Source organism: Euleptes europaea, chromosome 11 (genome assembly GCF_029931775.1).
Source record: "Euleptes europaea isolate rEulEur1 chromosome 11, rEulEur1.hap1, whole genome shotgun sequence".
NCBI classification, from domain to species: Eukaryota; Metazoa; Chordata; class Lepidosauria; order Squamata; family Sphaerodactylidae; genus Euleptes; species Euleptes europaea.
Window position 1 is genome coordinate 10,248,262 of NC_079322.1, and position 14,659 is coordinate 10,262,920.

Sequence of the window (14,659 nt, forward strand, 5' to 3'; positions counted from 1 at the left end):
TTGATTACTGCATGGCAGTCAGAAGTCAAAATGGATTTTTTTTTACATGGATGAAATAGTTTGTTTGGACATAGAATCATAGAGTTGGAAGGGACCACCAGAGTCATCTAGTCCACCCCCTGCACAATGCAGGAAAATCACAGCTACCTCCCCCCCATACCCCCAAGTGACCCATACTCCATGCCCAGAAGATGGCAAAAAAAACCTCTCCAATATCCCTGGCCAGTCTGGCCTGGAGGAAAATTGCTTCCTGACCCCAAAGTGGCAATCGGCACTACCCTGGCATGCGAGAAACGGCCATGAGAGCCAAATACTGATGCAAACCTTCCTGTCCTCCCTCTCATGATCTGCCTAAGTTCACAGAATCAGCATTGCTGACAGATGGCCATCTAGCCTCTCCTTAAAAACCTCCAGGGAAGGAGAGCTTACCATCTCCCAAGGAAGCCTGTTCCACTGAGGAACTGCTCTGTCAGAAAGTTCTTCCTAATGTTTAGCCGGAAACTCTTGATTTAATTTTAACCCACTGAATATTTCCTGTGATAGCTGATGTGTTCATTTCTGTGGCCTAGTATATATGGGGTAGTAATAAAGGAGAGTGAAACGTGAGGCTGATTGAACGACTTACAAGAACATTGTGTTTCTTTCTGAGATAAAGGATCAAGAGATTGAATGTGAATACAATTTTAAATTTTTTGCTGTACAATAAAGTATTGCTTGCTCCCAGGAAATGTGCAGGTATAACAATTATAGCATTACTTGGAAACATATTGTTTTTGCAGTGGTAGGAAATGTTTTTGATAGGTGCAGCCTTGTAATTGCATCTATGTATTACCAGCATGCCTTATCATTCATGATAATTGCAGTAATGCTCAGGGGACAAGTCACAGTGCTCTGTGCGAGCCACGGGGCATTCACACCACTCCCATGGAAATGGTTTTTCATGACCAGGAGACCTGCCAACGGACAGGATTTAAAACCCTAGCGCCATAGTCTCTCTCCAAACTGTGGTCCTGTGGTCCCTTGTGGCTACCTGTAATGTGAAGAATATGTCTGCTTCCACATGGCAAGGATTCTCTGTGATGTTTTCATAGCCACTGCAAAGGTGTTGGCATATATCTTATGTTGCCAACAGAGTTTCCAGATGTGAAAGTTTTCAGCACTTTCCTTTGTCATCTTTTTCAACTCTTCCGTTCCACACGTGTCCACAGTGACTCCGATTTAGCTTTCAGGAGAGTGGTCATCACGCCTACCATGGCAAATTTGTCACCCTTTGTTGTTGTTTTTCTTCACCCATGTGCTACAGTGAAATATTGACATACAAATAAGATCCCTTCTGCTGTCTTGCAACTTCCGCTCCCCACTCCTTTCTAGGCAATCAGGACAGAAACTCCTCACACCTTTCCCTGTGTATCTTCACAGGGATGGACTTAATAGTTTAAAAATGAAAATTGGGAATCTAGAGAAAATAAAATGGAAATAGCAATAGATTGTTGCAGTGCAACAGAGCAACAGCTATTACCAGGTGTTATTTTTCAGTCCTGCAAAAAGTTCTGTGGTGGCACAGCAGGAAAATATTTTGGGGGGGAGGCACCTGTGAGGGGCTGACAGTGGGAAAACAGCGCTGATGTGGGTGGGAAAATGTACACCATTCCTCCACACTATGTGCTAATTTGTCTGAACTTCGGTTTTCCCAAAAAGATCAAAGTGTGGAAAAGAAGGATCGAGGATGGGGGTTATTTTAATGTTGGTTTTAAACCGAAATTATTTTTACTCTTATTGTAAACCCCCTTGAACCATAAGGAAAGGCAGGATATTAAATATTTTAATGAATAAATACATCTAGAAATAGGATGACTAGAGCATGCTCTAAAAAAAAATTAGCACTGCAGTTTGGAAGCAGAGGGTCTCCCACACTATGTGTATTTTAGTCCTTAATTATTATTACTACTCTTTCTTTAAATTTGACATCACCAGCAAAATAATGCATTAATCTGGAATTTGTCTTCCAGTTTGTGTATAATTTTACAGTCGTCTCATCAGTTTGCACGTTGTGCATACTATTCACTTGAGTAATGTTTTAATCAATGTTTTCATGAGTTTAAAACTCAACTAGCATTATTTACAGAAATTCATATATTATTCACGGGTTGAAATTAAATACAGTTAGAATAAACACTTTAGAATAAATATTTCAAGAGGTTTGGGGCTTTGTTTCTCTAAAAAGGCTTCTACTCTATTTAACATTTTTTCCTCTTATTAATACTTGTGAAACCCCCACACTGTCTTTCTGTCGAGGATTCAGACCAAATGTAACAACATTAATGTTTAACACCAGTTTTAAGTGTTCCCATGTTATTGCAACTTTGCATCTTTATGTGAAAAGAAAACTGTTCCTTTAAGAGAGTTTTTGAGCCGGTGCTCTTATAGCAGGGCAGGGATTGCGTGACTGAAGCAGGCTGGGCGAAGACCGCAGAGAAGTGATTATGAAAGTGATCTTTTGATCTGAGGCATGGAGATCTTATGTATGGTAGACCAGCAATGCGCAAATGAGCTACCCCTTCTCTGTTCTCCGCCCCACTAAGGGAAAATGTCTTTGCAATTGACTCAACCTTCCCCTTTTGGGTCAATAGTGAATGGAAAGTTTTTGAGGAAGACGCGCCGTCTGCCTAGAATGCCCTCTTATTTTCTTACAGCAGTTTACCCTTTGCTGCCTAATATTTTCGGTCTCAAGCCGCAAGCATATCTATATAGACTGGCGAGAATTTTTTGCTTTCATTGGGGAAAGTAGAGCGCTTAACTAAAAAGGGGGGGTTCACAGATCCAAGCATTCCCCCATGTGCCTTAGTGTATTGTGCATGTGCATCTGTCCAACAGATGGTTGGCATTCTCAGCTATGGAAGTGCTGATCACCTATTAGGTGGAACAAGGGTGTGTGTGTCTGGATTTAGTTCCTAGGAACAATTCATTGGAGTAACGTAACGTACATTTAGTCCGACCTTCTTTACACAGCAATAAATATAACAAAAATACTTGCAGCGTTGTGGTTAGAACAGGGGTCCCCAGTCTTTCTGAGCCTGTCGGCACCTTTGGAATTCTGATATGGAGTGATGGGCGCAACCACAAAATGGCTGCTGCAGGAGCTGGAGCCAGTCACAAAACGGCTGCCATCGTGTAGTTACACCGTGTAGTTACACCGTGGAGATCCTTGTGCTGTGGTGGTAGCTGTTGCCAAAGCAACATTTGTTTAAAAAAATCTGCCCAGCCAATCAAATTTCCAATGGCCAACAGCCCCACCTGGCCCTGTCCTCTTTCTAAAAACACTTTGCGGTAGGGTTGCCAGGTCCCTCTTGGCAACCGGCAGAAGGTTTTTGGGGCGGAGCCTGAGGAGGATGGGGTGTGGCGAGAGGAGGGTCTTCAATGCCATAGAGTCCAATTGCCAAAGCGGCCATTTTCTCCAGGTGAACTGATCTCTATCGGCTGGAGATCAATTGTAATAGCAGAAGATCACCAGCTTTTACCTGGAGGTTGCCAACCCTACTTTGCAGGCATCAGGAAAAGTGTTGGTGGGCACCATGGTGTCCATGGCCCCAGGTTGGGGACCCCTGGGTTAGAGTGTCAGACTGGAATCAGGCCACGTACTCCGGGCAGCCATGATGGTGGCACTCTCAGCTGCACATGCCGACCTGCACCATCAGGGAAAGGGAACGCGAGCAACCCTGAGTGGTGGGAGGGCAAACAGGGGAAGGAAGGGCAGGGTTGCCAGCTCCGGGTTGGGAAGTACCTGGAGATTTTGGGGGTGGAACCTGGGGAGGATAGGGTTTGGGGAGGGACCTCAGCAGGGCATAATGCCATAGAGTCCACCATCCAAAACATCCATTTTTCTCCAGGGAAACTGATCTGGGTCATCTGGAGATAAGTTGTAACAGCAGGATAAATCTAGGTGCCACCTGGAGGTTGGCAACCCTAGGAAGGATGCACAGGCAGGTGGGGGCATGCAGATGGGTGGGTAAACACGGAGGTGCAAACAAAGAGCCCGGTGGGAGGTGTCTGTAAGCAATCTTTGTCCAGGGTCCCCCAAAACTTTTATTTCAGTTGGTGTACTACCATATACCAGGGTCAGCAATGTCATTGGTAAGTGCAAGGATTGGTAACTAGCAAGAACATATTCAGTCTTCAGCAGGGACACAAACAGGGACCATGGAATTCTGCTGAGTCAGTGGAGAATCCATCTAGATGGGTGTAAAGTGGTCAGTACATCAGAATCCATGGCTATGATCCAGGTGGTGGCTAGCCATCCCCTGGAATTACAACTGATCTCCAGCCACCACCTGGACATCAGTTCCCCTGAATAAAATGGCTGCTTTGGAAGGGGGATTCAATGGCATTACCCCACCGGGGTCCTTTCCCTCCCCAAACCCTGCCCTCACCAGGCTCCACCCCCAAAATCTCCAGGATTTCTCAATCCAGAGCTGGCAATCCCTTCCATGGCTGAGAACAAAAAGCCTTGCCTAGGTATATTCAGTGCCACCCTTAATGCCTCCACACAAGTGAGAACAGATTTTTTAAAAATGCTGGGAGCTCAGGACACAATATCCAGTTCAGCCTTCAACTAAAGGTTTAGTGCACGTCTGGTTTAGCCATCAATCCTACTGGCCAATTTAATCTCTTAGAAATGTGAGATATTCCGATAGCAATAAGCACAGTTAGCATACTCAGCTTCTTCAAGGGATCCTCTGTAGGTGGAAAGGTTACTAGGTATGAGGTGCGTAGCTCACTGGCAGAGCACCTGCTTTGCGTGCAGAAGGTTGCGGGTTCAGTCCCTGATATTTCCATCAAATGAAAAACATCAGGCAGTAGGTGATGTGAAAGACCTCTGCTAAGACCTTGGAAAGCTGCTGCCAGCCAGAGTAGACAACGCTAACCTTGATAGACCAATAATCTAACTCATAATAGTCTAATAGAAGGCAGTTTCCTGCCTTCTATTTATGTATATATTGATGATTAACAAACCAGCATCTTTGAAAGTGATGGTCATGAACCAGCAGAATAAAACAATCATTAACAGAGTGATTATAAAAATATACATACAATCTTCCATTAATATATACATGAAAAAGCAAATGTGTGTCACTGAATCAACAAGTGAAGCTACAGCAAGTTATGCTGTGTTCAGCCCTATTCTCATTATACCTCTGTGCAAACTAGACTGCAGTTTTTACAATGTTTTACAGGTTCCTTGTATAGAAAATCCTGGTAAATATGCAGCTAAATGTTTTGCTTTGGGGTTTTTTAAAGCCCTCTAATCTTGCATAAAAGCTGGAGGTTACTAAATTAAAGGAAATGCTTTTTTAAACATTTACCTCTCTTTCCTGAACAAATTAAGTTTAGTTTTTTAGTTGTTGTTGTTGTTGTTGTTGTTTTTAAGTACCCATTGCTTGGAAACGGAATATTCCAGATCGCAGATAAAGATCAGTCACGAGGCATTAGGTTGTGCTACACAAAAGCCTCAACCGGGAAGCACTCTCGGGAGCCGGCCAGGCCTCATCAATATCTGACAGCTGTTGTTGTGCAGAGTTTCATTGGGGGAATGTCGGTTGTCTCTTTGCACGCAATGGCTTAAACAAGAGCCAGGCTGCTGTCAGGCTCATGGAAAGATTGACAGTCCGTTCTCCTCGCGTGACAGGGAACCCTGGTTAGTCAGCACTCTTCTTTTAGACCAGAAGGCATGTTCTCCATTCGGCACTTTGCAACAACAAAAAAATTATAGTTCAGCTGGGGAGGAGGGAAGGAAGGGAAGGGTGGAGTCTTCGAGCGAGTAGGTGGCACAGCGCCCAACACTTCTTCACATGCAGGGAAGATATATCTGCAAGCTCTAATCACGCAAGGCTGTCAGAGAAAGAAAAGGGGAGGGGAAGGAGAACAACCCACAAAACGTCTGGAGATGCTTCGAAGAGGCCCCACCTCCGCATGGGAAACATAAAGCGCAGATGGAAGTAGAAGTAGTTTAATTATTTTTAAAAGGGGTGAATCCTAGTTTGCTGAGTCCAAGACCTTAAACAAAGCGTCGCCCTGTGCGTCTGGGACTTCAAAGAGCAGAAGCTTTCAAAGCCTCTCTTTAAGAAGAAGCAGACCAGGAGTAAACCACGAAAGCGGGGGTGGGGGGTGGGAGATAACTTTTCCTGTGGTTGGACCGAGGGTTCGTTTCCTGGTAGGCTGTGCTGCCCTTTATACACCACAAACCTTTGCAATATGGGAGGTGGTGTTGACATGTTGCCGTCGGCATCAATTTGCTGTTGCTAAGCGTGAAGGAAAGGAGGGAGGTTCCTCTGCTTCTCTGATGCACATGTAGATGAGTTGGTACGCAGGGTGGGGCTAATTGAGATACCACCGGCTGTACTGGTTTGCAGGAAAAAATCCAAGGCTTGGCTCCAAAGAACCACCCAGTTATATATCATTCAAATAATATATATATATTCTAGTCCAAGGGTCCCCAACCTTTTTGAGCCTGTGGGCACCTTTGGGATTTTAACGCACTGCCACAAAATGGCTGACAGAGGAGGTGGAGCCAAACAGAAAATGTCACGGAGCAAGGTCATGCACAACTCTAATAGTAACTCTTCAACATTTCAGGCAGAAGCTCTGTTCAACAGGGTGCCTTTAAAAAGGAACATGTCATTTAGAAATATTTTCTTGCGTACAAGGATCTGCATGGGGGAAGATCCGTGTGTTGTGGTGGCAGCAGCTGCCAAAGCAACTTTTAAAACCTCTACACAGCCAATCAGGTCATAGAATCATAGAGTTGGAAGGGACCACCAGGGTCATCAAGTCCAACCCCCTGCACAATGCAGGAAATTCGCAACTACCTCCCCCCCACACCTAGTGACCAGAAGATGGCCAAGATGCCCTCCTCTCATCATCTGCCTAAGGTCACAGAATCAGCATTGCTGACAGATGGCCATCTAACCTCTTCTTAAAAACATCCAGGGAAGGAGAGCTTACCACCTCCCGAGGAAGCCTGTTCCACAGAGGAACCGCTCTAAGGTGCTTTGGAACACCTAACTCGCTCTAAGGTGCTTCCACTGAGGTGCTTTGGAACCCCCTTGGGGAGAAAGGTGGGGCATAAAATGAAATAAATAATCAGTGTCCATGTTTCTTTTTATTTTTTAAAAAAGTTTTTATTAGTTTTTTAAATGAGGGGTACAGAAATAAAAAAAGGGTATTGGGAAGGAGAGAAAAAAAGATCATACACATATGTAAAATACAACAACCACCTGAAGCATTATTGCTAGAGTCCCTGCTATATTTACTACTTAGATATAGCCTATTATTATTAAAAATTATTACTAAACCAAAATATGTTCCACTATTTTGTTGCAGTTACTGCATTGTTTTGAATTTTGACTATAATATATTATTTAATTTCTAAACAGTTTTGCCTTTATGCATTTGTATTTGTAAGCCTTCTATTGTATATAACTCCCTTATTTCAGTTCTTGTATATTCATCTCTTTATCTCTTAGTAGATTCTCATTTTCATTTTATAATATTATATTTCTTTATTTCACATCTAGATATTTCTAACATCATAATTCTCAATGTTAATGTTCTCATATTGATTATCTTAACACAGTTATCAAACTTATGCAATCAGTTAACTATAAGACCAAAAAACCCTAACTCTTCTTATCTAATAGATCTCTGGTCATATTTTTCTAAATCCATGTTTCTTTTTCAATAGCTGTTCAAGAGAAGCGCCTGTCAAAGCAATCAAATAATGGAATGAAAGAAGTGGACTTCCTTAAGGATCCTGCTATACCTGGTGAACATGGGCTCTTACTTGAGGTGAATGATAAAAAATGTTTCTTTACCCTTGAATCTCAGCTTTGCAAATAATTCCATGAAAGTCACTGGTATTCTTACTGCCTTGCTTACTTGCATGTAGTAATTTGTGGCCTGTGTAGCTTTTTCAAATAGTTTTCATAAAGTGTCTGTGCTTCATTGCTTGGAGTCAGTTTTAGGCTGCAACCCTACTTTCCTAGGAGTAAGCCCCATTGAATCAAATGGGACTTACTTCTGAGTAGACCTGCTTAAGAATCCCCCACCTTCAGTCATCATAGGTGAAGAAGCAAGTGGCTATTTAGAAACTTGTTGCATACAGATGTGTTACATGCATGTCAAAGGTTTTGTAAAATTAGTAAATTAGTTATATCATAGAGTGGTTGTACTTCTTGTCCCGTTGAAGCATGAGACGGTCACTGGAGCATCTGTTTTTCATCAGTTATTATTTCTCATGAGTAATTACCCTTTGTAGTTGATGTAGTGTAAGGGCTAAGCATGAAAACTGAAAACCAGTAAGTCCCCTTGGGTCATCTTGGTCATGAACTTCCGAAGATTATTTGTCTTGGTTCCATAAAATGCAAATTACAGCCTCAGTTTGTCTAGGGGCAGTGGACGGAATGGAAAGCTGGTTCAACCATTTCATTATTCAAAACTAGTTTCCCTGCTGATCTGTTAGTACTTCAAAGGAAAAAAGTGTGTCCTTTTAAAACTGGATATGTTTTAATTTAAAATCATAAAAGCAAATCGGGAAATGGTTTCAAATACACAGACTCACAGTTATAATCTTTGTTTTGTAGCGTAGGCAAACCACTAGATTCCAGTTGCGCAGAGAGGAATCTACACAAGCGTACATGTAGGATCTTCACACACTCCAAGCTAACTGGGACTGAGCTTGCTTTTGTGACCCTGCTTCCCCCTTGCATACATTCACTTTCCCTAGAATGTTAGGTGAAAAGCTTTCCACCCACTCCCTTCCCATCCAGGGATGACAACGCTGGTCATTTATGCATGGGAGTTTTACCTGAGGTTCGTTGCTCGCTGTACCCACACTTTCTTCTTTAGAAGTTATGCACCAGCAGCCTCCAAGCTCGAAACAAAAAGCACGCCCCTTGAGATGCCACTTTGTGACTGGCTGTAGTTCTTTCTTTGAAAGAGAAGTCCCCTCCCCCCACGGAAATCCAAGTGCCCAGCCAAAATGCATTTTAAAAGACAGAAACAAAATGGAGCACCCTAAAAGGAATTGGGGGGGGGAGCCTCTTTTTAAAAGTCCATTCTTCTGCCCAGAAAGAACTCCCAGGAAGCAGGAAGTATTTGACTCCCTGCCTCTTTACACACTGCTTTGTAATTGTCTGTGAGAGAAAACAAGCTTGCGTGCCCCACGCTTTGCCTTATGCAAAGTGAGGTTTCAGTGAGGTCATCTCTAGTTTCAGTTTCAGTCACCTTTAATGGCATGATGAGGTCATCTCTAATGGAGGGAAAACTCATGCATAACTCCAAGGAACAACCGAGACAGACCGGGGTGAACTTGAGTGGAAGTACCCGTGCATAAACGACCACTGACTTTTCTTACAGGATATTTGTATGTGCTGCTGATACAATGGATGTGAAGTGAACATTGTAGAGCACTACATTATTACTAGATTGTTGTTGCTCTTGTTAGACACTACATCTAATGAAGGATGTATTTATTTATTTGAAAAATTCTGTCTAGGGCAAGGGTGGGGAACGTCAGGCCTGGGGGCTGTTTAAGGCCCACAAAATAATTTTGTCTGGCCCTTTGTGGATCCTGGCAAATCTCTAGCTTAGAAGGATCTAAGACTGGTGATCCGCCCCCTCCCGCGGACAGGAATAGCCTCTATTCAAGGCAGATGTGAGTTTGTTTTGCTGAGAAAAGGAACCATTTTTCCCCCTTGCAGAAGAGTCGTTAGCTATGGAGCTGCTAGGACCGCCCAAGAAACTGTGTTAACCCTTTCCCACCCAAGCCTTGGAGAAACGTATTCCCTCTGTATTACAAGAGGGCTGGGAGCGGAAGTGGTGACAATGGAGGGGTTAAAGGGGGCAGGGCCAGAATGCGCGGGGGCGGGGAGTTATTAGCCAGTGTGTCCTCATTTCACCCCTGCAGGCGGAGGTAGCAGGAGCCGGCTGTAGAATCCGGCCCCGACCATGCAGAGCAGGAGCAACTCCAGCGTGTGGCTGGACGGCTACGCCTGGCTGGTGCAACAGATCATCCTGTTCCACCAGGTGGGCAAGTGCACCCCCGGTTGGATGGCTGCCTGCTTGCCTGCGTGGGGGGCGGTCATCTGGGCTGCTGCCTGCTTGGGGCTTCATTGGCTAATTTTTAAGTTGATAATTTTGTATGGCCCACAAATAATGTTATAAATATCCAAATGGCCTTTGGCGGAAAAAAGGTTCCCCATCCCTGGTCTAGGGTTTCTTAGCCAACGTAGACTCTAGAGTTGGCTTACAAGTCTCAAGACATCCTATACAATGAAAATACCATCAATGTACATTAAAAAACGCAGTAATATTTTTTTACAGTACAGCTGGCAGAGAGACAGTGTGGGGTAGTAGGTAAGAGCAGCAGACTCTAATCTGGAGAACCAAGTTCGATTCCCCACTTCTCCACATGAAGCCAGCTGGGTGACCTTGGGCCAGTCACAGTTCTCTCAGAACTCTCTCAGCCCCACCGACCTCACAAGGTGTCTGTTGTAAGGAGATTGTAAGCCACTTTGAGATTCCTTATGGTAGAGAAAAGTAGGGTATAAAAACCACCTTTTCTTCATTCATACAATTTCAGATCAGAAAAACGAAAAGCACTAACTCAACATGTATGCCAAAATAAATAACTATCTGGCACCAAAAGCTTAACAAACCCAGCACAAGTCTGATAGGTATGAAGATGAGTTTTTTTAAAAAAAATTGTGATGCCACAATTCCTTCATCTCATCTCTGATAATTGGAGGAATATAGAACAGAAGTTCAGATGAAGATCTTAATAAATAGGCTGGTCTAGATAGGAGGGTTGGAGGAGCACAGTTTCACGGGATATTTTTTTTAATACAGCCTCATGTAGTCACCAGACACCATAACTCTGTGATAACCATAGAGTTTCCAGCAAGGTTCCAGCGAAGTGACAAAGGGTAGCTCTAGGTCTGGGTTGCCATCAATATGCAGATCATGCCCAGCTATATCTGTTGATGGACGGCCAGCCAGATACCGTCACAGATACATTGGCTGTGGTAAAATGGCTGAAGCAGAGTCAGCTGAAATTGAATCTGTTGAAGATAGAGGTCCTGTGGCTGGTCCAGGGGGATCAGAGAGTGAATCAACAGCTACCAACTCTGGACGGGGTGCAATTAACACCAACACCAACTGTCTGGAGCCTGGGTGTCATTCTGAATACCTCACTTTCAATGGAGGCCCAGGTCAAAAACATTGACCTGCCTTAGTGGCGTTTCTCCACCTTCACTAGGCTAGGCAGCTGGTACCCTACCTGTCTCACCCATATCTAGCCACAGTGATCCATGCAACGGTCACCTCCAGGATAGACTACTGTAACTTGTTCTACTCAGGGCTACCCTTGAGGCTGCTCCTGAAACTTCAGCTGGTCCAGAACGCAGTGGCAAAGGTCCTTACGGGGACCTCATGTAGAGTGCGCATACAACCAGTGCTCCGCCAGCTACACTGCCTCCAGGTTGAGTACCAGATCAAATTCAAGGTTCTGGTACTAAACTTCAGAGCCCCAAACAGTCTGGGACCATCGTACCTGCGGGACCGCCTGTCCCCATACACCCCCCAAAGAGCATTACCCTCAGCTAGTAACAACTTACTGGTGGTCCCTGGTCTGAGGAACACCCGGCTGGCCCCAGCCTGGTGGAACTCTCTGTCAAGTGAGACCCGGGCCCTGCAGGATCTGGTTCAATTCTGCAAGGCCTGCAAGACTGAGATGTTCTGCCAGGCCTATGGTTGAGGCAGGATGATTTTTTAAAAATCATTAATTCTTCAAAATGCGAAGTGTAAGTAAAAGTGGGGGCTATGTAATAAAGAATAGGCATAACCATTGCCCCGGTCCTTCAGCTGCAGATATCTCCACAGTCTTTTTTGTAAATTATGCCCCTCGATAAGATTATTGGTTTCCACTGACTTAGGGGGTACCTATGCTTAGAATGGCACTGCCACTGTCTTTCCCAGCAGAAAAACGTTCAGGTCACTGAAGCCTTTGTTTTTCACTGAGTGATGTTTCCCTTGGCCTAGATTCCAGGCCCTGCCCTCCGGCTGCCAGGGCACTCATGTCCAGTATTCATCAGTAGCAGGGCCGAATTAAGACCTTTAGAGGCCCTAAACACTTAAAAGATTTTGGTGCCCCCATATATATGTAAAAAACAACAATTAATTTTAAATGACTTAATAATTTTTAAAAATGAAATATTGAGCCTAGTGTGATTATTCTCAATTCCCACTTTTTCTTCATCCGTATGTTTTTTTAAAGGATAAGAGTAAAAATTGTGATGTTCAGTGGGTTGTGTTTTTTTTTTTAGTCACTGTATGTATGTAATTTTTTCATTTGTTGTGGGGGGCCCTTTTTGTGGACCCTGGTTAAGCTGCACCATTTACAGTTTTGCACCATACAGTCCACGGTAAATCCGGCAATGCAAAATGTCTGTGGTGCCCCATTTCCCTTGATGCCCTAAGAATGTGTTTATTTTGCTTAATGGTTAATCCAGCCCTGACCAGGAGTTCCACCAGGAGTTAGTAGTTCTTTGATAGAATTGTTTGCTAGGCTATAAAGAGTATTGAGCCTGGTATCTTCTGTACATAAAGCACATGCTCTAAGACTGATCCACAGCCCCTCCGCCAAGGAGGAGGTATATGATTTCCATTGGGGGAAATTCTACTTGGGAAGAAGCTGTGCCCCCTCTCCCTCCACCACTCATCAATGTACAGCCTTCCAAGACTGCTTCCATTTTTAAAGAAAAAATGTCAGAAATTACATGCGTTTATGGGTAACATCTAGATTGGCAGTTAAGAAAGTATACTTGTCTCCCCCCACAAAGATTTTTATCTATAACAATCCCTGGAAGAATTCTAGTCCAGAAAGGAAGAGCCAGAATTTTAGAACCAACCTTTTCAAAGACATTTCCATTGCCATGGTAGGTGTGTACTTGAAGAAGGTTAAAGAAAAAGGCCAAGGGAATCTTGGCCAAGGGAAACATCCATATGTACCTACCAAAGGCAGAGGATGTGTTTTGGGATGTATTTCCCCCACTTTCATTTCTCAGGGAATATATGTTTAACTTCCAAATTGAATGCTGTCATGGGTGCTGCTACATCACTTCTGGGGGAAACCATAGAGTTTCCAGCAACTCCTAGAGCTACCTGATGTCACTGCTGGGTATTCTCCGGAAGTGATGTAGTGGGGCACAGGACATCATGCCCCTGCAGGTCTCCACCCCTGACCCTCCCGACAGTTGCCAAATACAGCCTGACAACCCTAGTGTGTGCCCCAAATTGTGGGAAATGTGATGCAGGCTGAACACTGAAATTAGGCATAGTTGAGTGCACACCCTTTGTTTTTGACAGAACATTGATTCAAATATAGAAATAGCATTTGTGCTGTAGTTTACCCAGATAACAGTATGAATGATGTCCTGGCTTAGTGGACAGACGTTGATTTCCTCTTCTCAATGCAAATGGCTGTGTGGGTTGTAAAAACGGAGAACTGTAGCCAGTTTGTTTTTCTTCACATAGTGTTTACAAGTGCACATCCTTGTAGAAGAAGTACAGGGATATGTGTTCCATTCCCAAATGCCAAAAATAGCCCATTATTTGGAAAACAGTCCCACCCTAATGTGTAGAAAAAGGGCAACATACTCATAAATGAAGCTGTTCCAGATAAATTGAAAGTTCAGACTCTAAAAATGTAGTACCAAGTTGCGTGACTCGAAAATATGTTAAAGCTAGGCATGGCTGAAGGACTTGACTGTTGTACTTTGGTAGCCATAGTAACTGTCTCGGGAGATTACAATACAGGCCATTCTATTTCTTCATTTCAAAGAATAGTAATAAGAGAAATAAAAGTGGCAAGGACTTATGATTCTTTTTATTTTTACTAAATGTGACCTTAACCAAAACCCCTTTGAAGTGTTTTCTGGCAGATTTTCAGTTAGAATGATGGGGTGGGGGGAAGAGTAGAAATTATAAAATATCTTGCCAAGGGAAGTTATGCCTTCCTAACAACATTTGTCTTCGTTGTTTATTAATGCCTCTAAGCTCTTTTAGTAGAACAAACAGAGAACTTGAATCCACCACCACCTCAAAAAATTGAACTAACGGTGAACTGTGATTGGCTAATTCTTAAGGGACAGGTGCAGCATTTCGTGACTATATAATTGGATCTCCATGTTTGACAAACAACACTGAGTACATTTTTATGCCAAGTATTTTTTTCATTGGGGGGGGGGGAGAAAAAATGATTTCATTCTTCATGTACTATACAAGGTTTTTTAGAAAAAGAATCCCTCTGCTTTTACCACAAACAAATGTTCACAATACGTAACTGATTCATGTTTGAAGTGCTATCCTAGAATAGAAATGTTGCCTGTTATTGAGTCCATATGCTCTTGACACATGCTGTCACTTATTTCCATAGATTAAAGAGTAGCATTGTTTTTATTTGGAACTCTCATCTGTATTATAAACTTTTTTAAAAAACCCACTTGATCTTAAAAATATTTGATCCGATCTTGCTATATTGCTTAAAAAGTCACTACCAGATTGGCAGGTATCAAGAACCAGGAAGCACTGAATATGATATCATAGC

The 14,659-nt window shown here is 43.3% G+C and overlaps 1 protein-coding gene across 1 annotated transcript in view; it reads left to right on the forward strand.

Annotated features, from left to right (window-relative positions):
• The window catches only part of AHRR (aryl hydrocarbon receptor repressor), a 63,089-nt gene that overhangs the window by 13,445 nt on the left and 34,985 nt on the right, over nucleotides 1–14,659 (forward strand). Inside the window, exon 3 of the mRNA XM_056857983.1 lies at nucleotides 7,739–7,842. Within this exon, the coding sequence (XP_056713961.1) occupies nucleotides 7,739–7,842 (104 nt within the window). The remainder of the gene's footprint in view (nucleotides 1–7,738; nucleotides 7,843–14,659) is intronic.